The 23,025-nt window shown below is 37.8% G+C and overlaps 1 protein-coding gene across 10 annotated transcripts in view; it reads left to right on the plus strand.

Annotated features, from left to right (window-relative positions):
- Positions 1 to 23,025, plus strand: part of CACNA1D (calcium voltage-gated channel subunit alpha1 D) — a 170,809-nt gene that overhangs the window by 87,889 nt on the left and 59,895 nt on the right. For all 10 annotated transcript variants that reach the window (XM_069028123.1, XM_069028115.1, XM_069028117.1 and 7 more), the window contains 12 exons: positions 2,954 to 3,123; positions 11,780 to 11,867; positions 12,521 to 12,547; positions 14,078 to 14,238; positions 14,813 to 15,038; positions 15,183 to 15,390; positions 17,013 to 17,133; positions 18,150 to 18,264; positions 18,960 to 19,029; positions 19,647 to 19,716; positions 20,478 to 20,622; positions 22,197 to 22,326. In XM_069028123.1, the coding sequence (XP_068884224.1) occupies positions 2,954 to 3,123; positions 11,780 to 11,867; positions 12,521 to 12,547; positions 14,078 to 14,238; positions 14,813 to 15,038; positions 15,183 to 15,390; positions 17,013 to 17,133; positions 18,150 to 18,264; positions 18,960 to 19,029; positions 19,647 to 19,716; positions 20,478 to 20,622; positions 22,197 to 22,326 (1,531 nt within the window). The remainder of the gene's footprint in view (positions 1 to 2,953; positions 3,124 to 11,779; positions 11,868 to 12,520; positions 12,548 to 14,077; positions 14,239 to 14,812; positions 15,039 to 15,182; positions 15,391 to 17,012; positions 17,134 to 18,149; positions 18,265 to 18,959; positions 19,030 to 19,646; positions 19,717 to 20,477; positions 20,623 to 22,196; positions 22,327 to 23,025) is intronic.

Genomic DNA, 23,025 nt, shown 5'->3' on the forward strand with positions numbered 1-23,025 from the left:
CTCCCTCTTCTCACTCCCATCTTTTTCAAATTACTTATTTCTTGGCCAAAAAAAAAGAGATGCTTTTGTTTTGCCAACAGGAAACTCATTACTTTCCAGTTCTATTAAATTTTCCTTTCTTATTCATGGCATTTCACTGAAAGGAGCATGTACATATGTGTCTGAGGGGTCTCACTTCATTGTGGCTGTGATAGAAAAATAATACCATAGAGCCAAATTCTTCCCGTCCCTGAAGAAAGTTGTCTTGTGTGTTATAGTTCCTTACAAGCAGTGAAGATGTTTAAAATAAAAACTAAAATTTTAAAATATCGTGGAAATAAGCACCCTTGCATCTCCCCCTACTGATAAATTGCAGCAACCTATAACAAGGCAGGATCTGACTTCTGTGCAGTATTAAAGGGAAAGGTCAGAATTAGCTGTGTATATAAAAAACTAGGTTTAATTCTCTGTGTGCAGCTCTTTTAATGTGAAGTCAAAGAGTGGTTCATCCATGGGTGAAGTGCTCTTCAAAGTATCAACCTTGCCAGATGATTAATTAAAAAATTATTTCTTTCACTTCACTCTATATGATAATAGCAACTTCTGTTTTACCTCACCCTCATGCATCACATCTCCTTTGAATTAATGAGAAATACCTGAAGGACTTTAAATGAAAAAGGCATGAATACTTGGTAAAAGCTAGCAAGGCTTGTTACTTCTCATTTCCTACTATGCTGTGATAGCTCTTTTTCCAAAGATACTGCCTGTGGGAAGTGAGTCATGAGTGTGTTGCCTCAATCAGGTGTAAAGGACAGTCTCTAATCCTCTTTCTGAGAGAAGCTTAAACCCAGCATTCCATAACCCAAACAGTTTCTTATTGACTGGTGAAATTATTCTTTTTTTTTTTTTTTTTTTTTGAGCAATTATCTTTCAGAGAGCTCTTTAGAGCTCTCTCTTTCTCTGGCATTTTTGTGAGGAGAGGTTATCTGGTAGGACCTCGTCCTTGGATGGGAGGTGAAGGGTGGCGAATGCAAAGCAAGCACTGGCATTCTTCAGCTTCATTACAGTGCTATCAGATGGAACAGGATGATCCCCATGTGCCAAACTGAAATGCTGTGTTGAATTAAGTCCTCAGCTGTAAAACACGTAGTGCCTGCCTCTTAGCTTTTACAGCAGCAAGCTGTGTAGCTTGTGCAACATAACATTAACACGACCTGCAGCATCTCTATAGTTGTATGTAAACAGCTTAACACTTAAATTTACTGATGTCCTCTAAACAATAAATTATTGCTCTGACATGCTTAATGACTAAAAAAGCCAATAAAAAAAATAAGAAACCCCTTGGAGAGATTATGCTTTTGCAATTCTAAATAAATAATGTATGTCACCAAACAGAAATATTATATTAAAAAATGGAGACTCTGTTATTCTGTTCTGTTTTCATAGGACATTTTAAGTGATAATTGTTTCACCTTCTCAAAATATTTTTCTGTCTTATGCTAATTTTCTAATTTTTTCCACTTGAGAAAGGGTATTATTGACTGCTTTAATAAATTTCCCCTTAAAAGTGTATTAATTAGGGAGTATTTTCAAGTGAAATTTTCCAACAGAGTTGCAAATTCATAGTAAATGAAATTGCTCTAGCCACTTTTTAAAGCTTAATTTAAACCCTAATGTAAGATTAACAGAACTAGCAATAGGACAAGGGGTAAACAGCTTAAAACTGAATGAAGGCAGTTTAGATCAGATATTGGGAAGAAATTCTTCCCTGTGAGGGTGGTGAGGCCCTGGCACAGGTTGTCCAGAGGATCTGTGGCTGCCCCATCCCTGGAAGTGTCCAAGGCCAGGTTGGACAGGGCTTGGAGCAACCTGGGATAGTGCAAGTTGTCCCTGCCCACTGCAGGAACGTGATATGAGATGAGGTCCCTCCCTGCCCAAACCATTCAATGATTAATGTGTTAGAACAAGCTTAACTTTGAATATTGAATTGTATGTACTTGGAATACAGTCCAAAAGATACTTGCCTGCCCCTAATTCTACATATTGATACTCAGGTAAATTGGAATGTGTTTGATCCTTCTAGCAAAGGGGGTTACTTATTGTTAATTGTGGATCCCACTAAAAGCTGGAATAATGTTGGCATTTGAGAGAGGTGTTGTGGTGAGAGAATATACTTGGTAATTGTCTTGAGTTGTGTGTCATTCAGGGAGTCATAGATTTAAGGGGTAATTCAGGTTGAAATGGAGGCCATTTTATCCAATCTCCTTGTCAAAGAGCACGATTTCCTTATTTTTATTATCATTCCAAGATAATTCAAGGATTGATCCTAATCATGAACTAAACTGGGGGCAGACAGTCCAATACATTGTCTTGAGATTGGGGCAATGAGATAGAGGATTAAGTTTATATAACTGTTTCTGATCCGTGAGAACAGGACTTCTAGGCTGTGTTGCAGGGAGCAAAAGGGCAAAATCCCCAGATTTCCAACAGCACAGGAGTCTGTGTCATATAGTTAAGGGGGAGCCCAGCAGTGGAATTCTGGAATGCTGTATGTTTGGATATGGCCAATGAACTGGATTTTAGAACCAGCTACCAGAATGTTCTTTTCACTGAAACTTAACTGTGAAATTACTTCATTATTGCAAGTTAGTTTCTATTTGTAGATAAAAGCAATTTTAAAATCCGTATTGAAGAGCAGGTAATTAAATGGGAGGAATGGACTCTTCCCTTGTGAGAAGTGTCAAAAATACTGCTTAATTTTTGATTAAATTATAAAAGCTCTGAAAGTTGAGATGTAATGTGGTAGGGATTTGCCATGACTTCTTTACACCTCTACCTTGTTTTCAAAGCAGTGCTCAAATCTTCAGTGTATTTTCTATGTCACTGTGTTAATCTGCAATGTCAAGACTTGGATCAAAATGCTGGGGGGTTTGTCAATCAATGTTTCTTTTTTTGCTTTATCTGCATTTGATAGAGAATTTTCCAAAGAAAGGGAAAAAGCCAAGGCCCGAGGGGACTTTCAGAAGCTACGTGAAAAGCAACAGCTTGAAGAAGATCTGAAGGGATATTTAGACTGGATTACTCAGGCAGAAGACATTGACCCCGAGAATGATGAAGAGGCTGATGAAGAAGGCAAGAGGAACAGTATGTATCTTTCCTCTCTACTTCTATGGGGACAGTTTGACTCCTTCTGGGGGTGTTACCCTGCACTGAACCCAGCCTGTCCAGTGCTTTCCCTTCCCCAGTTTGCAGAAGTGTTGCTTGGCAGAGCAGTTGTCTGTTAATGTGGCGATGCTGAGTCACAGAAGATAATTTGGAGTCTTACAACAAAATTCTGCTTGGGGTGTCCATGCATAAATCACTGTCTGCATTCAGTCACTACTGAGATATAAGCTTTGCTTTATTTGTGTTCTGGAAAAAGTTACTGCAGAGAAGCCGTGTGCCACTGTCATCGTAAATCCTTAGAATGTGTTTTCCTGTGGGTGCATGCAAGGGAAATAACAATGCCATAAAGAGCTTAAAAATATGGCCAAAGCTACAGTCAAGAAAAAACCTTGTGCTAATACTGAGGAATTTTTTTGTTGTTTTTAAAGCAGGAAAATTACATTCTGGGCCTTTCTTTTTTAAAATTCAGAAAGCAATATAGTATATTTTTTGTTGTTTTAACTGGGTGTGCAATAAATGAAATCTTATGGGATTTTCACTTGATGCTAAGAAATATAATGTCTGATGTATTTATTTGACAGTAGGGTATTATGGACAGGTAATTTATGCTGTAGTGACCCTCTTGTGCTTCTAACCTGAGTCCTAAGCTAAAAGAATAAGTTAATTTCGTGATACTATAGCAACTGTAAAAGTTGTAATTGTTCCTATATGTCAGAAAATTCTAGTAACAGCAGTAGTGTAATGTCATAATTTAGCAGAGGTTATTTTAGTCTCTTTGTCATGTTTGCATAGCACTAGTTAAAATTATCATGAGAAGTTTTAGAGCTGTACATAAATAAGAACACAACTTCAGGATGTGATTACAGATTTAATACTAAGATTAAAATCCAAATTTCAGTACATATTCTAATGGTTTATTGCATCTTATTATTAATGTTATACTCTGGATAGTCATGGTATTTTTTCACTTAAATACATAGAATATTTATAAGGACAAATGGTTTGTGAAAGACAACCCAGAGTATTATTTTCTGTGTTGAAATAATACATTGTAACCCTTGCTTTTCTTCTAGTTTTGCTAATTTGTTGTGAACTGTTCCTTTAAGTCATGGTAATTTTCAGGTGCAGTAAGTGACAAAAATTACATGGTTTGATATTGAGCTATCTACTTTTAAACTTATCTCTGTATTGCAGAGATAGTTTTAAAAAATATTTGGTTTTCAGTTTCAGAATTTTATTAGTCCTTTTGTTCACAATAAAAGCAGAGTGTGGGAGTATGGACCTGTGCTACTGACTGGAAGGACAGTGATTTTATGAGAGGCTGGAAGGCAACCTGTGTATTGGTGTTGATTCCAGCATCACTGAAAAGGAATAATTTATGTCTATAGGAAGATGTGTTACACGAATAAAATTTTTATCTAGAACAGAGCAAAAAAGCCAGAGTTCACTGTACTTAGTTATTACTACTAATGTGTAAAGAGTACATAAAGAGTACATAAACTGTGGACTTGAGTACCAGTAGAAAATCCTGAGCCTGAGATGTAAAAGATGGCACACTTTATGGAGTAAATACACTTTGTACAAGGCTGCTGTGCAGAATTGTAGGTGATGCTGAATTTGCAGGGTGTTGGATGACTGTGTTGTCAGCTGTGGTGCCAACAGACTTGGTTTTCAGGTGAAATCCCAACAACCTTTTTGTCCTGTTCAAACTGGATGTTTATTAACAGGCTGCAAAAATCCCCATTTGCTCTGACATTCCTTAAACAGATTTGGGATCATACAGATTAAGAAAATACTTTGCATAGTTGTTGAGTTTGAAAGAGCTTTTAGGTCTAAACTGTTAACCAAGACATAATTTTAGGCTAAGTTAAAGGTTGTAGAAGACTTGCAGAGTGAAAATAGAAGGAAAATAATTAAAATAGCTTTAAGAGAAATGCCAAGAATTTAATTTCAGGCAGTCATCTATGTTTTCAGTGGAAATTTCCAGTGAATAGGCAATCTCCTAGCACCCTTGGATTTATGCACACGTCATTAAATATGTGGCTTGGTATTTCATTTTTAATATTAGTTGCAACAACCTGTAAAGGAGGAAGGGTTACTGAATTGCTCCACCTCCTTGCATTCGAGATATTATTAGGAAATAAATTTAGTTGAAATATACTGGTGATGTTTTTCTTGAGCCATCTTGGCAGCATGAGTTAGAGCTGGGTCCCAAGATAGTCAGAATAATAATACTTTTCAGGCTTCTAGGTAACTCTGTCCCTTCTTGGAATATCTAAACCTCTGGGTGATCAAGATTACTGCTGATTTATGGTGATGGGAGATCACCATGGTGCTCTCCAATGATGTAGAAGAGCTCTGGGTTTAGGATACAGAAGATCTCAGTGGCAGGCAAAGGTAGAGATTTAAAAGACGCTTAAGTCAGTGATTAATAGTTTCTCACATAATCCTTTGAAATTGTAGTTGAGGTTCCTGCAATGCCCCGCCCCCAGCATTTAAAAATTTCTAACTAGAGAAGTCATTGAGTCATTTATTTATGGGTCTTATGTATTTGTACATCGCTGTTGCTGATAATGGGCAGGTATTCAATGCTGTTGAATGAAAGAATACCTTTAAATTACTAGAATTATAAACATGCCTTACTCAAAGTTGGAAGTCTTTATTATGCACTAATAGCTGATTATCCTGAAGTCAATGAAAAAGCTCCCATTGCCTTCAAAGCACTGCGAATTTAGCTCAAAATGTGAGGATCCGTGAGAGGTGAGGGGTTTAGCTGTGATCAGTCGTGCTGCCGGTGATTTCAGTTTGTTTTGCCTAACCTTGCCTGTGTTGTGTGTACGGACACGTTTTTGTTTTTTGCGTTGCGACTGCTGCCACCTCCCGCGTCTCTGCTGGGATTACATGTGCTTCCCCAGGGCTTACACTGGCTGACTTAATGGAAGACAAGAAGAAAAGCAGACTTAGCTGCTTTGGCCGTTCTTCCAATAAACATGGTAAAACGTGTTTGGGTTTGCAGTTGAACTTTCTTTTGTGCCAATACTGCATTGGATGTGGTAGCTTTCAGGAGCACAGATTGTTTGCATTTCTATAACCAAGGCATAAACCTCTGTGGCATGGAACCCCTTTGCATGCAGACCTTCCTGCTGGTTGAAGTGCATGTTTGAAATAGAGGTGCTGCTCTACCTCCCTAAAGCAGAGTGTTCAAACCATTCAGATTTCCACTGAAGTGTCTTTGTCTGTGGCTGTTCTTGTTGAAGAATGGGTTTTCTTTTTCAGAAGTCAGGTAAACCAGACCAAAAATGTATTTTAAATGTAGGTGTGAAGAAATTAATAAAAGTGTTTCACAAGTTTTGTAATGCATCATAGTGTAAGCTTAGAACAGCATGATGATAATATTTACTATTTATTTTTGATACTTATGATGTGGAATCTAACAAAACACAACAAGCTTTTGCTGTATCTCCTCTTATTATTGATGATTTTGTTTCTGTAATTTGTTTTATTCAATTTTCCCCACCCACATTGGATATGGACAGGAGGTTTAGAGTATGATAGTTATTTTCAAATCTGCCTGTTTTAATACTGACAAATGTCCTGTTTTGACATGAGCACAGTTGCAGGAGTTAGGAGATCTAGTTTTAATCCTACCTGCAACTAAGTTATATGACCAACTGGATTTCTTGCTGTTCCTAACAATCACTATTGTGGCCCAGACTGAGGGGGAAATCTCTCATCCAGTTACTTTTGAGAGTGCAGAATTCTAAGTCAGAAATCGATAGGACCTGATGGACTCATTTTGTACAAACACTGAGCCTGCTTGCAATTATTTGTGCAACTGTTACATATGTTGTCTGATAGCTCACACATCTCCCCATGCCAAACCAGCTTTTCTATCCAAATTGCGAGAAGACAGTTGCAATTTTACTTTGAACTGTGTATTTCAATGTAGTCCTTAAATGAGGAGGTTCAGGTTCTGATGTCTGTCAGGAAGCAGCCGGGCACTGGCTGAAAATCTCCTGTCACCTGCTGGCAGTGGCTGCTGTCTCACTACTTGTACCTGACCTTGCAAGTCAAAGACACCCCAGACTCATGGGCACTGACTTGGATTCTTCTTCCTTGCAGGGCCAGGAGCGCCTTTTGTGAGTAGGGTTTTTCCAAAGTACAAATAAATGGCCTAAGTTTATTTCTTCCTGAGTTCATGAGATAATTACGCTGATCTGAGGAGTTCAAGCTTGGACTGTCTCTGGATTAGAAACACCACCCCAAATATGTTTCTTTGTATTCCCCCTGTGTTTGCATTAAAAGCAACTTGTCTGTAGAATATGCAACATTCCCAAGGTTCACAGTGCCATTCTTCAGGGTACAGGTGGTTGTTTCAGTGATGCTACAGTAACAAAACCCTATTATTTTGCTCTCCTTCCACTGCTATGCAGCCAACCTTATATTGCTTTACCGTGGGCTGCCTATAAAAAGAGAAAGCTCATAAGAATGATCTACAACAACATTAAATCTGCACTATGGAAAAAGATATCTTGCTACACTATCATGCAGAACATCTTCCAAGCAGACTCTCCTTAAACTGAATTTACCCCGAGGAGCTTCACAGTTAGAAGAGATAGTGCCACTTCTTTCTGAAGTGTTTTCTGGGCATACAGCAGACTTAGGAAAATTTGAGATGAATTTGCAATGATAATGTTGCCACTTTGGGGGTTTGTTTTTTTTTTCATTCTGTTTTCCTTTTGACTATCTCAAAGATTTGGTATAAAGGATTCAGAAAATTCATGTACTAATTTGAGAAAGAATTAGGAAAATTTTGGAGTTTGAGGAATTTGTTGGCTGTTACTAGCAAACAGAAGATGACATTTTTTGAACGACTGATCTAAAATTTTGCCAATTTAAAATAATGCCAAGATTCTCTGCAGTAGCCAATAATGATGAGCTGTGCAGATCACTCCACTTCTGCAGCACTTTTCCTTCAGCACATGTAGCCAGAAGGCTAGCAACGTGCACCAGTGTGACAATGATGTCAGCCTATGGATCAAAAACGCACAGTTGAAGTTGAAACAGGTTAAAATTTTGATCATATACATTCTAGAGGAAAACATTCTAACAATAATACTTGAGACCACAATTCAGTAATTCAGGTAGTAATTTAGCCTGCTTCTAGATTCTACAGTGACACTGAATTGTTGTATTTCAGGATTATGGAATTTATTTCTTCTAACTCCAACTGGCGAGGACACATCACTGCTGACAGACAGTGGCTTGCTCTTCACTGTGCATTAGTTATGTTACATCCTGGAGTGGAGTTTGAAATCTCTGCTCCAAAGTCTGAAAACTCCATAGAGTACCTAGTGAATAGAATGGATTTTTCTCATGTTATATTCTTATCCACAGAAGCAAAATGTGGTAGTTGATGTATTTGAGCTGTTTTCTATACACTCAGGAAAGTATTAAGCTGCATGCTGTATGGGTTGCTTATATTGTCTAATGCAAGCATTCTTTTGTTTGAAACCAGTTACCTTAATTGAAGAGATTATTAGATCTAGAAATCTAGATAATCTTTCCAGAAGAATGCCAGTGAAATAAGGGCAAAAGGTGAATAAAGAAAAGAGAAAAAGATTCTCTGCAGTAGCCAATAATGATGAGCTGTGCAGATCACTCCACTTCTGCAGCACTTTTCCTTCAGCACATGTAACCAGAAGGCTGCCCAACGTGCACCAGTGTGACAATGACATCAGCCTATGAATATTCCTTTGAATTCTGGGGTGCCAGTTTACAGATCTCAGTGCTGACTGTGCTAAATCTCTCAAAAGTTCATTGTGTGCTGTGTTTGCCTCATGGACACCACCTGCCCTTATGGAGCTGTGGCCGTGGAATTGAGTCTTTTTGAGACCTGTCAGGTTGCTTGCATTAGCAGAGTGGATGTGGACATGCAGTGCTGCTGTTTTCTTCTGGCTAAAGACCTGATGACTTGCTGGCATTGCTGGAGCTGGTCTTCCACACGGTGCCTTTCTCAGTGCTTCTGTCAAGTTTTATTTTGACATATAAGTTGCAGGATAATGACAGCTGAGTTTCTAATGTGAATTGGTTCTTTTTTTCCTTTTCTGTTTGTAATACAGCACCTGCAAGTCACTAATAGAGATGGAGCAACAGCCCTGTGGTGTCTGAAACACAGTAACATTCTGATGTATTCAGTAATTAGCAGAACTGACATTCGCTTCAATAGGGACAAAGATATTTTTCTTTGTTCTTTGTTTTTCTTCAATCCTGTTCAAAAGGGACTGGTATTTCTTACTGTGGGCTAACACATCAAGTCTGGGTAGACTTGAGTTAAAATTACAGTACTTTACATTTACATGCATTTGCATTACCTACATTAAATGTAGTTTTTTTGACACTGAGTTACACTTTATGAAGAATTGCATTCTAGGCACTGGTTTTATTTCAGGGGAAGGAAGGGTTGATAAATTTGAAATAAAAGTGTGAGACATACTCCACATATGCAATAATTGTGGAAGTAGGCCTAGCTGTGTTTTCCTGGCAGCTCTTAATAGCATGTGAAACAAGACTTCTGCACTCATATTTTGCAGTTGTCCATTGCAAGTGCTGAAATGTTCATCCTCAGGTGGCTGTAATGCTGTTTTCTAACACCATTCAAGTCACCTGGCACAAGGCAACCAGTTCAGTTCTTTACCACACAGGGAAACACGTTGCATTTATTGCAAAAGACCCTGGCATTTTAAAATCAAAATTCTTACTTCTAAAGCCCTGAGACTATGTTTGAAATAATTTTGTGGGTTTTTTTTCTTTAACCCTTTGAAATTTTAATAGTTGAATTTGAACATCAAAGTTTTTTTCTCCACTTTTCAATGAAATTCCTTTTGAAGTCTCACTGTAAGCTGTGAAGTTCTTACAGGACGAGCAAAAATCATTATTTTAAAACTGATTTATAAAGGGAAGCATGATGTTAGAATTAAGGCACTTGCAGGTGCTAACCAGAGACTTTTAATATATAAAGCAATTACAGTAATATTTTAAAAGGATCATCAGAACAGAAGAACCTTGTGAAAGAAGGTTTTGCTGTGCTTACTGCCTGAAGTGCTTTGTTTATTCAAACACCTGCATGGACATTTTGGATCTTTCTTTGTTATGCCACTTTGTTTAACATTTCATGTAACAGTGACTTGCTTATGGGGACAGATTCTCAGCTGTTGCAAGCAGTAGCTGAGCACCTGGCCTGCAAAAACCTGTCAATCTCCAACTTGGATGGGATTGATGGGCACAGAAACCAAACCAGCACTTCCCACTTCCCTGTATCTTCATGTCAGTGTTGAGGCAATAGAGAGGCTGTGCAGAGAGACTGTTTCTAGCAGTTCTCACTTTGCACCTGATTTGCAGACAAATCAGAAAATTCAGGGCCCGATTCTTAAATCTCATTTATATCATCCTTTAGACTACCAAAATAGTGAGATTTCCCTATTGGGAGTTGGCAGTGTGGCCCTTCTCCTCAGTACTCTCAGTGCACAGACATGGACTTAAACCCTTCCCAACAAACCAAACCAAACAAGCAAACCATCAAAACAGTGGAAGGTACACACCAGAATACCTTTAGAATGCTCTGTTTTTCTTTTGTCCTTGCTGTTTTACAGTAATTTCAGTGCATCTTCCACCTCTGTTATGTTTCCTGCTTTGTATGGTATTTTTATTGTATAGACCAGCAACATTAATTTACCCTTTTCTTGTTCCTGAGGTTTTCCTTTCATGCTTGCTTTGCAGACATGGAAGCAGTGCTCTCCCCTAGGAATTACTGCGAACTTTGGCTGTTCATAATTTCCTAACGCTTTTTGACATAAGGTGTCCTCCCTCTATATTTCAGTTGATTTGAAGATAAATGGTGATGACCCAGCTGAAAATGAGTTTTGTCTAAAAACCACTAGCTACAATTGCTAAGTACTCAGGGATCATTCACTATATTTATAGTAATTCACTGTGTGGCAAATGTAATTGTCCCCTTTTTATGAGTAGTAATTTTCATCATGCCTTGAAGTACTATTCTCCCATTCCCAGTGCTCCTGCCTGCATCTCACACAGTATTTGCAGGCACAATTACTTTCTGGCATCTTGCCTTGATAATTCATAATGTCAGTAAAAGCAAAGAGTGGTCAGTGTGACCAGGATGTGATAGTTCCTACTTTCAGGAGAAGTTTGATGATATTGCTTGGAATCAGCGTGCTTGTTAACAGCACTTCAATTGAAAAGCACCTCCAAAGTGTTAGCAGAATATGTCTCAAAATGAAAAGTCACAGAATCTATCTCAGCTTAATTTTTTTACTGGGGTAGCATATTCTTTGTACAAACCTCCTCTACTTTGTATTCTGTAATAAACTGTAAGCAACTACCTAGAATCATTGAAAACAAACAAACAGACAAAAGCCACCATTCACTCCGGAATTCTGTTTGCTTCCTTTTGGTGGGAGAGGAGGACTGGTGAAGTGTCTGACTTCATCTACGACTCCTCAGATCTTCCAAGCTCTCAGCAGACCTGGAGGCATTCTTGCTGTAGGCCAGGAGATGCCATGCTGGGCAGTGCCTTGCTTGGTGCTGAGTCTAAGGCAGTTGTGTTTCCCCACAGCGAGCATGCCCACCAGCGAGACCGAGTCCGTGAACACGGAGAACGTCAGCGGGGAAGGGGAGAGCCCGGCGTGCTGTGGGAGTTTGTGGTGAGTGCACGGATGGCTGTCAAGTACCCCCCTCAGCATCTCAGCATTTCAAAGGGTCGCTCTTTATTTAGCCAGAAGAGCTTTGAAATAGTCAAGCGTTGTATGGCACTTGCAGGAGTTTGATATTAGACTAATTATGAGAGTATTAAAGCTCTAATTCTCAGATTAAAAAGATATGAAACAATTCAACTCAACTTGCTTTTCCTAAAAGATTTTATAAAATATAAGAAAATAATGGAAATTTCTAATGACATGTAAAACCAAATATTTTCTGTTAGATTGTGCATGATCTGGAGAATCTGTATTTTTTATACATTCAATAACTGAATGTATGGGAGTATTTCTAAAACCCGAGGTGTTCACTATTTATTTGCTCAGATTTTTGTGACTTCCAGGCAGCTTCTGCATGTTTATTCAAGGTTTATTTACTGAGTTTTAAAGGAGATTTCTTTTCTTTCACTAAGAAAATTTGTAAGGCTTTAGAAATGGTATTTCAGAAAATAAAAAACAGACAAAAGAATTTTAGCATTCATGATGCATTTTGATAAAAGTTTGTTTTGTGTATATGTAATGCCAATGGTAAATTCTAAAGAAAATGAATTTGTTAATTACTTTTCCCCAATTCTTAAAAATGTATTTTCCTTTTCTTCTAGTCAAACCATCTCAAAATCCAAGTTCAGGTCAGTATTTTCCCCTTATAATCACATTCTAAGGTAAATGCAAAATCTTGGTCCAATTTTCACTCTTCTGGGCTGATCCTAGCTCCAGCTTCTGGAATGTTACTCTGCAATGTCAGTACTGTGTGTTTGAGCACAAAGTAAGTCAGCCCATAACTTATCAAGGATATTGTTTTGACTTTAATGTCAAAATGCCTTTGGATCAAAATAGAAAATGCTTTTCATTGCAAGCTTGCCTACCTGCTGCACTAAAGTCAAAATACAAGTTAATCTTTGGGAGCATGCCTTTACTTGTCTCAATCTAATGGAGAAACTTACTGCTATTCTCCTTTTGAATTTTTGTTTTATTTCTGTGGTCTGTTTACATATGCCTATGTTATTCATACACATTCATATGTGTACCAGTTAGCTGTACTTTATTGTCACTGGTTCTACACATCTTTTTGGGGAAAATGAAAAAATGGCCCCACTGGCTTCAGAAAGTTTGGAGTTATACAGTTTGAGCCCGCTTGTGAATCTTATAAGTAGAGATAACCCAACACTGTTATTCTTGTCTCATGGAATTCGATGATAGGATGTTCTGTAAATGTAAAAAAATGTCAGTTTAACCTACCCAGGGAGTGAGCCATCCTGCTGATGGCCATGGGCACAGCCCTTGTAGCAGGGGATTGGCAAGATAAGAATGTTCTTGAATACCACATTCATTTAGGTCAGGACAGGATATTTTTCCTTTATATGGTTGGAATACTGCAAAGGTTTGAAACATCTTTGTACTGATACCTAAACCAGTATTAATTTCCATTACTGCAAGGACAAATTTAAGGTGCATAAAGAAAACTCAGTTAATGCTTGAACACAGTTCCCAGAAGTGAAGCAGAGAAATCTAGTTTTATGAGTCCAAAGATATATCCTCACTTGTGAATCCAACCCATAACTAGGTAGAGCCTCGACTTGTCACTCTTATTTATTTCACAGACATTTGCCCACTGACACAATTTCAGGGCACATCAGTAGAAATCTCTAGGAGTTACTGAGGAAGATTTCTGATGGTATAGGGTAGGTTTCTAAAAGATGACCTCAGCATTCCTATTCTGTTTAATCCTGCCAGAATTCTCTTTGTGGTTTAACTCAAAGCCTACATTTTCAGACTGAATTTAATTTGAATTCTGATTCATTGACTTTTCTTTATTGCTATTAAGTGTATGGGGCCTTGGAAAGATAGTTATATTTTTCTACTCAATGAAATGTTAAATGCAGCTTAATGTAATTATGTCACAGGCAATTTGAGTCTCCAAATGTTGTGGTTTACATTTAGAAATCTATAAGGAAATATGAAAAAAAGGAATAACACGTTAGCAGTCCCTAATCTGCAACTGGTAATGATTTACACAGCTATTAAGTATTATACACATATTTATGAAAATACACCTGCTCACACATACACACTTGCACTGTTTTCTACACAGAAGAAACTCTCCTTAAGTTCATGTGTTTTCCATATAATAATAAATTTATTTTTATTTGAACTTTCAGTCGACGCTGGCGTCGCTGGAACCGATTTAACAGAAGAAAATGTAGGGCTGCAGTAAAATCTGTCACATTTTATTGGCTTGTTATTGTCTTGGTCTTTTTGAACACATTAACTATCTCATCAGAGCATTACAATCAACCTGACTGGCTGACCCAGATCCAAGGTACAGTCAAAAATTATTTGTCCTGGTCTTGACTATGGATAGTTGCACTCTATCAGTGGCTACTTTTGTACTTTGCCATTTTGTTGTTTGCTGTCTGAAGGATATTCAGCCCAGCCAAAGGGAGATACAAGAAACAACTGAATGTGGTCTTTGATTTCCACAGCTGTGACACAGCTTAGTAACACAGACCTGACAATGCTAAATTGTAAATACCTGTACTTTTATCATGAAACCGTGCTTGAAAGATGAGGAGGAAGTGGGAACTGGCACAGCAGAACTTGCTGTGGGCTGGTTGCTTAAGTTACAGTGTGGACTCAAGCTGTGAGCTGAGGAACCGTGAACTGCACAACAGATTGGAAAGATGAATAGTTTATAGCTGGCAGGAAGCTTTACCTCCTTGCATAACTTTTGCCACTAAAGCATCAACTACAGTCCAACATAAAAAAAAAAGCAGTACTTCCTTTTTAAGCAAAAAGCTGCAAACTCATATAGAAAGTATAGTGCTAATATGTTAAAATAAAAATGGAATCTATGAGGCAATTCAGAATCTTTTTTCTTTAATATTTTGTTCCAGATATCGCAAATAAAGTTCTTCTGGCTTTATTCACCTGTGAAATGTTAGTAAAGATGTACAGCTTGGGCCTACAGGCTTATTTTGTTTCTCTCTTTAACCGCTTTGATTGCTTCGTTGTTTGTGGTGGCATTGTTGAAACCATTTTGGTGGAGTTGGAAATTATGTCACCCCTTGGAATTTCAGTGTTTCGCTGTGTTCGTCTCCTGCGTATTTTTAAAGTAACCAGGTAAGATTATCTGATACTGCTAATTCTAAGGATAGCTGAAGAGTGATCAGCAATTGTTTTGTAATACTTCATCATGCACTGCTCTTTTACTGTTTTGTTTGGGGTTTTTTTGGTGTGTGTTAACACACGCATTTTAATTTATAGGCACTGGGCATCCCTGAGCAACTTGGTAGCATCCTTGTTAAACTCAATGAAGTCCATTGCTTCACTGTTGCTTCTGCTTTTCCTCTTCATCATAATCTTCTCGTTGCTTGGAATGCAGCTGTTTGGAGGCAAATTTAATTTTGATGAAACTCAAACAAAACGGAGCACCTTCGATAATTTTCCACAAGCCCTTTTAACTGTATTCCAGGTAACTTTCTTTCATCCCGTATGAGACATTTTACCTTTGATCAACAAAACTGTTTAAGTGATCATGTTGCCTGAAAAAAAAAAATCATGAATACTATTTATTCAGTTTACTTTAAGTAGCATTCTGCTCATTGAATTCAGTACTCTGGTAACTTTGCACCATTTGGACCATTTGTTTCATATCTGATTTATCTATCTATGCAACATAGCTGTCATGTTACTTCACAGAGTTAAATCTCCTTTGTCCATCAAACACATGTCTAGAAAAAGAGGTGGAGTGTTATTTTTATATTTGATTGAATTATTTTCTTTAACTTCATTAGCTGTGTAAAAGTTCAGCTGCTCTCAAGCAAGAAAAAATAATAAGACTTTAAAGAGTGCATATTTACATATGGGTCATATCACTTACTCTAATATAAAAATAAGCATTGATTTCTTTAGAGACCAGGTTTTATTAAAATCTTAAGGCAAACTTGTCTGCTACTTGTGAAGTGGCAGAGCCATACTTAGAGTTTACTTTTCGCTATTTTGTGTTTTTTTCTTAGAATTTTTTTTTCCCTATTTGGATACTGTAATTAGGCTATTTGGTTTCATCTTTCTCACCATTTTCATATTTGGCTTTGTACATTACCACAATATTTGTTTTCAGATGTTGTAGGTGAGAGTTAAAACCTACAGAATTCACCTTGGTGTCAACTTCCTGTCTCTTTGGTGGAAGTCTCATCTGGTGGCTTCCCAGAGCAAGCAGAAAATCTTTCCATTTAATTTTAAGATAAGGAGATATTAATGAGAAATTTCCTTATGGGGAAAAGTGTTCACATTTGACCTGATATTGCCCCTATAAAAAGTTAAGGCTCTACTTTCCAATTCAGCTGAGTTAGATTTTATTCAGATTTTAGGCTGTCTCATTTTCAAAGGAAAGGGGCTTGCTTCAGTTTTAGAAGACACTCAGGACCAACCAGCCTGTTGGTGCTCACTAACAATGAAAATCAGCTGGATAAGTTCAGCTCTCCAAAAATGAATTTCAGAAAATAGCATGCATTTAATTTTCTTAAACAACCATTTAATTGCTTGGAAGGAGAGTCAGTATTACATGTTTTCTCAGGTTGTAACTGATAATTTTTAAGAAATTAGAAATATAGGAAATGCCCCTATAGCCTGCATTGTAATACTCAGAATTTTTATCATAATGCAGATTTGTGGCCAGTATTAAAACAAAAAAAAAAAAAAAAAGAAAAAAAAAGAAAAAGAAAAGAAAAAGGAACCTTAAAACATATACTGACTTGATTTTTAAGTGATGGACATAATGTGGCATTACTGAAACCAGGGCTCTTCACTTTGGCGTGCCGAGATCAATAAAATTTCAATAAAATGTAATTTTTATTATTTTTGCCTTTGAAGTTCAGTGATATAAATGCATAGCACAAAATGAAAGCTATTAGAGTTAAACCCAAGCTTTCAGGAGATGTTTATTTAAATGGGAATTTTAAAACAATGCATGAAAAGAATATGGTATTGCTTTGTATACAGAAAGTTAGCTATATTGTGTGGTCAGAGAAAATGTGTTTCTCTATTCACTTTTGATGCTGAGTTACTACTAATCTCCTAATATCTGCTTCTTAGATCCTAACAGGTGAAGACTGGAATGCTGTCATGTATGATGGCATCATGGCTTACGGTGGTCCATCATCCTCAGGCATGATTGTCTGTATATATTTCATTATCCTCTTCATCTGTGGTAACTGTATCCTTTACATTCGCTGGAAACATCCCTGAGTGGGGCTGTGGTCCAGGGATATAAACAAGATCCCTCTGGGAGAGGGTGAATGGCCATGGGCAAGTGCTCTCTGCATGTGCTGAGTCCTTAAAAGAGACTTTTCCTTGTGCCCCGTTCCCTGAGGAGTGCGAGTCAGTGATCTCCAGGCTGTCCCCAGCCACCACCATGGCACAAACCAGAGAATGTTTTCTTTCTTCCTTCAGTGGGAGCACGGCCTTACTGTGCCTGCTGTTTGTCATCTCTGCCAATGCAGGGCTGGAGCCTGGTCTGTGGGGCAGTGATGCCCCCTTCATCCCCCTGATGCTCGGTGCAGCCCTGGGAGTTCTGACACGGGCTGAGAGTGCAGCCAGGGATCCTCTGCACAGCAGGGACCAGGGCACAGACTGATGCAGCTGGGATAAAGTCTGCTTGAACCTTCCCCTTCCCTGCCTTCAGTGAGCTGGAAATACTTCCTTGGCCCCATGCAGAAACAAACTACTGCCATGCTCAGAAGTTCTTTAAAGGTCAGAAGGTGATGAAAGGGCAAAACTATTGTGTTTTCTGTACTATATGGTATTTGTATCAGTATTTATGATTAACTGGTACAGACTGAAGAACTGAATTTGATGTAGATTGTTGTAGACATGGAAGACAGTGCATTATAAAAATGAATTTTTCAAAATGCCTGAACAGTCTCCATGTATAATAGACAGTTTCATATTTGAACTTGCTCAGGCTAGCATGAAGTTGAATTTCATTTATTTTTACCTCAAGCATTCTGCTATTTTAAAACCCGTGACCCTAATGGATCTCTGCTCACTTTACAGCCAGTATCAGTCTAGTCCATTAAATGGGTGTTATTTGCACTACACTCCAGCATCACAAACCTCCACGCTGTAGGTTGGGAACATGTGTTTTATATCTCTCACATTGTCAGTGTTTATGCTGATAATAAACCACACAAGTATGGTAAGGCGTAATGTCCTTAAAATGATTTGAAATAGATATCTTGCTAAATGTCTTCTTGGCCATTGCTGTGGATAACTTGGCAGATGCTGAAAGTCTAAATACAGCTCAGAAAGAAGAAGCTGAAGAAAAGGAAAGGAAAAAGAATGCGAGGTAAAATAGAAAGGCATGTTGAATAAGCAGGAGAGGGAAGGAGGAGAGTACTGAATTCTTCCATAAGGATTTTTTTTATATGAACGTCTTTCCCATCTTCAAAATGTGCTGGACTGAGGAAAAAAATAAGAGGGTTTGTCTAGACACTAAAATGGTAGACAAACAGTATGATTTTAGATAAAAGGTAGTCATTGTGGTGAATTAAGAATATCATGATAAACCAACTGATATTTAAACATTGCAACAATAGGATTTATTGTGCAATTAGCACAAGAATTTATCTGTTGTTGCCAGTGCACAGCTCCCTGTGGAATCAGTTCTCTAAGCCTTATATAGACAAGTAGAAAACCTTCTTTTGAAATCAGTGCAAGCCTGTTGAAGTCAATGAAAGTTGTTTGTATGAGTCCAAGGGCACAGTTTATCCCTCTATTACTCTAGAAAAGAGTAATTATCATGTGTTGAATGTTTTAGGGATTAGCCTCTGGAATGATATTCAAAATCATAATCTTTTAAATGGATCATTGCATTCAAATGCAGTAGATTTACTGCTCTGACACCTGCAGCTGTACAAAATATTTTAAATATTTTATTATAAGGCTTTCAAATTTTCATAGAATTGGTATCACTTAAAATTCACTTAAAATTGTCTGTCTTTACATGGCATGCTTTGTAACTGTTATTGTATTGTTTTGTAGAAAAGAGAGTCTGGAAAATAAAAAAAGTGAGAAGTCAGAAGGTGACCAAAAGAAGCCCAAGGATAGTAAGGTGTTTATCCTAAAACTTGTCTCTTTTCTAAGAAGCAATTTTACTAATTTTGCTAGGGAGTACTTTTCAAGACTACTGTGCATTGTACAATTCCTTTTTGAGCCCATCATCCCTGCATTTTTTTCCAGGCTAAGGAAACTTAGTCCTGATGCTTTGCATCCTCACAGCATCTCTTAATCCAGAAAAATCCTTTTGGTTCCAGAATATCCTGAGAAGGGAAGTTCTTAGAGAACAAAATAGTTAATGTCAGAAAAATGTGTTTTTTTTTTTTTTTTTTTTTTTAGGATCCCTGTTTGTATTTTGCTTGATAAATGCAATGAGATTAGTAAATGATCAACTCTTAGTAGAATGTTCCAACATTCTTGGTAGCTTTTATCAAAGCATGTTGGTTATATTCTCATTGTGATTTACAGAGCCAGAAAAATGTGGATACTATTGAAAAATCATCATTGAAAAATAAGTAATAAACTGTCAGCTCTCCTCTGTTCTCAGAGTTACTCTGCTTCAGAAAACTCACTTCTCTGACTTCAGAGGCTTACTTGGTTTGCTTTCTATTGGAGTTTTTACTCTATGTTAAAATTTATTTTTCTTCCTGTGCATCCCTTTCACTGCTATAGGTAACAATTGGTGAATATGGAGAAGGAGAGGATGAGGATAAAGATCCCTATCCACCCTGTGATGTACCAGGTATGTGAATACTAGCTAGAAGACAAACACATTTGTTTGCTAAAATATCCTAAACTTGCTCCTGCTGAACATTGAATCCATTCCTTTGAAGCCAGTGAAGTTGTGTTCTGTTATCAGTGGATAAATGGGCCTGGAAGCAGCTAAGTATTATCTTTTCCTGCAGCTTCCTAGACAGTACAAGCAGCATTTGAGAGTTAATACTGTGAGCCTCAGTACTGTTGTGGTAACACTATCTGGATGGGAGAGCAAATTCTAAACTTCTCTAAAACGTTCGGCAAAAAAGGACATTCCAGGGCTGATGATGTCTGGTCAATTTTTTCTTGGCCCAGTGAATATACTTATCTAAAAATCAGTTCTGCTGGATTATCTGTATACATGTCACAGAAATCTGCCCTGAATTTTGAGCACACAGTGCTCACCCAGAGCTCAGCACTCAGCGCAGGCATGGACGGACTCTCGGGGCTGAGCTGAACTGGGGCTCCAGAGCTCCTCAGGGAACGTGGGGAGTCCTCAGGTGCAGCTGCTCAGGACCAGCAAAGCCTGTTAATGCTCTCAGGACACTTATGCACACACCCTGTATATGAGCTTGTGGCAACTGTTTGGATGTTCACACATTGGTTTATAGATTCTTAGAGTCATTCTATGAATATGTATTTCCTATAAGCCAATGTGAAATCTAATACAAGCTATGCTTTTGTATCATTATGAAAAATACCTCAATATCTTTTAGTTTATAATAAAAAGAATGTTTAATTTTAAAGTAGGTGAAGATGAAGAAGATGAGGAGGATGAACCAGAGGTACCAGCAGGCCCACGTCCCCGTAGAATATCAGAACTCAACATGAAGGAGAAGATAACACCGATCCCTGAAGGGAGTGCCTTCTTCATTTTCAGCAGCACCAATCCGTAAATATAATTTTGAAAAATACTGGTTTAGGCATTGAGCAGTGAAGTAACAGACCTCCTTCCAGGGAGATCAGGAGTAGGAATCTAGTATCTTCAACAGAAAAGGGATTGGCTTTCCTCTTAAAATGTTCTGATTGACTTGGTAAATGAGAATAATTTGAAAAAGATATTTTTCTTCCCACTGTTGAAGATAACAGTGTTTTGTACATATAGTCTGAGTTCTCACATGCCTGGAAAATACCCTTTAAGGTGTATTATCTGTGTACTATATTAGTCATTGGATGTAAAAGATGTGAGAATCTTCTGCATGAGATGGGTTACTAGAAATTCTTTGTGGAGGAGAAACCACAAAAAGAGAAAAGCAGGAGAAAGGTTGTATATATTCTGCTTAGGGTGACAGCATTTCCCAGATTCAAACAAACATCAAAGATAAATTATTTCAAAAAATCAAGAACAGTAATAGTTGGATTTTGGGGAGCAATTGGAATCTTTCAACACTTAGCCTAACTCCAGAGCATTTGGAGTCCTACTCTGGTGAAGACAGCAAGCTTGAGTAGTCAGTAAAAGTCCTTACTTAAGATTTATTTGGCACGGGAGAATGCTGCCTTTCAGTGGTAGAGGCCATCACAAGTTTAAAAGATGATCAAGATAAAATGTGTTGGGTGTGTATCTCATTCATTGCATGGATTATCTGAAGCTCTTCAGAGTTTGCAAACTGGAAAAAGAGCTCCTTGAACTAGTAATTTTCATATGCTGAATGCAAAATCATTAGGTTTGTTGAACACTTCAAATTGCTTTCAGCTTCAACTAACACTATGTATTCTTGGTCTGAAATGGCCTATTTGCATAAATAAGATATGCCACACTCCAATCATGTACTTAATTTCAGGAGAAAAAATTTTAGCCAAGAACCTTCCGGGTCTTTAGCAGAATTTAGACTTCAGTGTTAGATATGAACCTGATCCTGCCTTTTTGTCAGTTTAATCCCAGATCTGCTCTGTATTTGTGATTACCTTGGGCTCAGTGACTCTAAGCATATGCACAGTTACACTTCATGTCATGTGGCTGAAGCCTGACGGCTCTGGAGCCTTCAACACCCACTTGTCCTGTAATTCTGTAAGGAAATCTTCATGGAGATTCTGATTTGAGTCCTAAGTAGCACAATGAGATCTGCAGCCTAAGTTGCATCTCAGTGGATAAGTAATTTTGGCAACTTTAGTAAGAATGAAATCAAACAGGGGATCTGGAATGACTTATTGTCTAGTCTTGGTCCCTCTGACGTTGTCTGTATGTGCACAGTGGTACAAACCCTGGAACTTGTGGTGTTCATACCCCACTGGAAACCAACCCCTCCCAGATTGCTTTAAGTGCATCTTCACTAAGGGTGATTTGGATTTTGAATTTATTTACATTCTTAGGAATCAGACCGATGGCTTCAGCATTTTCATTGCTTCTGACTGCTGATTGTTGCTCTGTTCCATCAGTGTTGGCAGAGTAACAGAAAACATGTTGTATATTAACCATCTGCTGAATTCCGTGTGCAAAGATGGTGTATTTTTGTATCTCCTCTTTAGAATTCGAGTGGGATGCCACAGACTTATCAATCACCACATCTTTACCAATCTCATCCTTGTCTTCATCATGCTGAGCAGTGTTTCCTTAGCAGCAGAAGATCCAATTCGCAGCCACTCTTTTCGAAATAATGTAAGCCTTTCATTTTTATGTCTGAAGATAAATACACCCTAACAGGATACAATCCTTTGGGCCTAGTGCCTGGTTTTTAATTTTCATGTTAAGAAACATTCCTTTTCCTTTTTCAAGCTATACATTTATATTCCTTTTGCTCTAAGAAGCATCAATCTTTAAAGACAATTAATTTTATTGATGGAATATCATCAGTATTAGAAGTGTTTATTATTTACATGATGCTTTTTCTGTGGCTATAAATATATCAGGATAAAATATTCTCAAGCTGAATATAAGTAATATCTATAATTTTCATATTTTTTCCTACTTTGCAGCTCGAGTGCCTGATGTGCAATTCCTGAATCACTCTTACTGCCTCACAGTGTTTGATGCTGATTTAAAAATGCCAGTTAAAATTATCCCTGTTTATCATGCTTGGAATAGACTCTGATCTGTCCTCTCTGCATTGACTGTATTATATGGTTTTGGGGCACTTGGAATATCCCTCTGTTAGTGAGTGTAGGGTCTCATAAGGGTGTTACCTCTTCTCTCAGAGAGTCTCATATGGCCACTCTGAGGGGTTTGAGTCACCCCTACGCTGGACTTGAAGATGTTTGGATTCCTGATTGGCCACATCAGAAACTAAACAAGTTTCACTTTTTTCTAAACTCACATGTAAGAGGAAGATCAGAACATGCCCAGCTCTTGCCTTGATTC

The sequence above is a fragment of the Aphelocoma coerulescens genome, chromosome 12 (genome assembly GCF_041296385.1).
Source record: "Aphelocoma coerulescens isolate FSJ_1873_10779 chromosome 12, UR_Acoe_1.0, whole genome shotgun sequence".
Taxonomy (NCBI): Eukaryota; Metazoa; Chordata; class Aves; order Passeriformes; family Corvidae; genus Aphelocoma; species Aphelocoma coerulescens.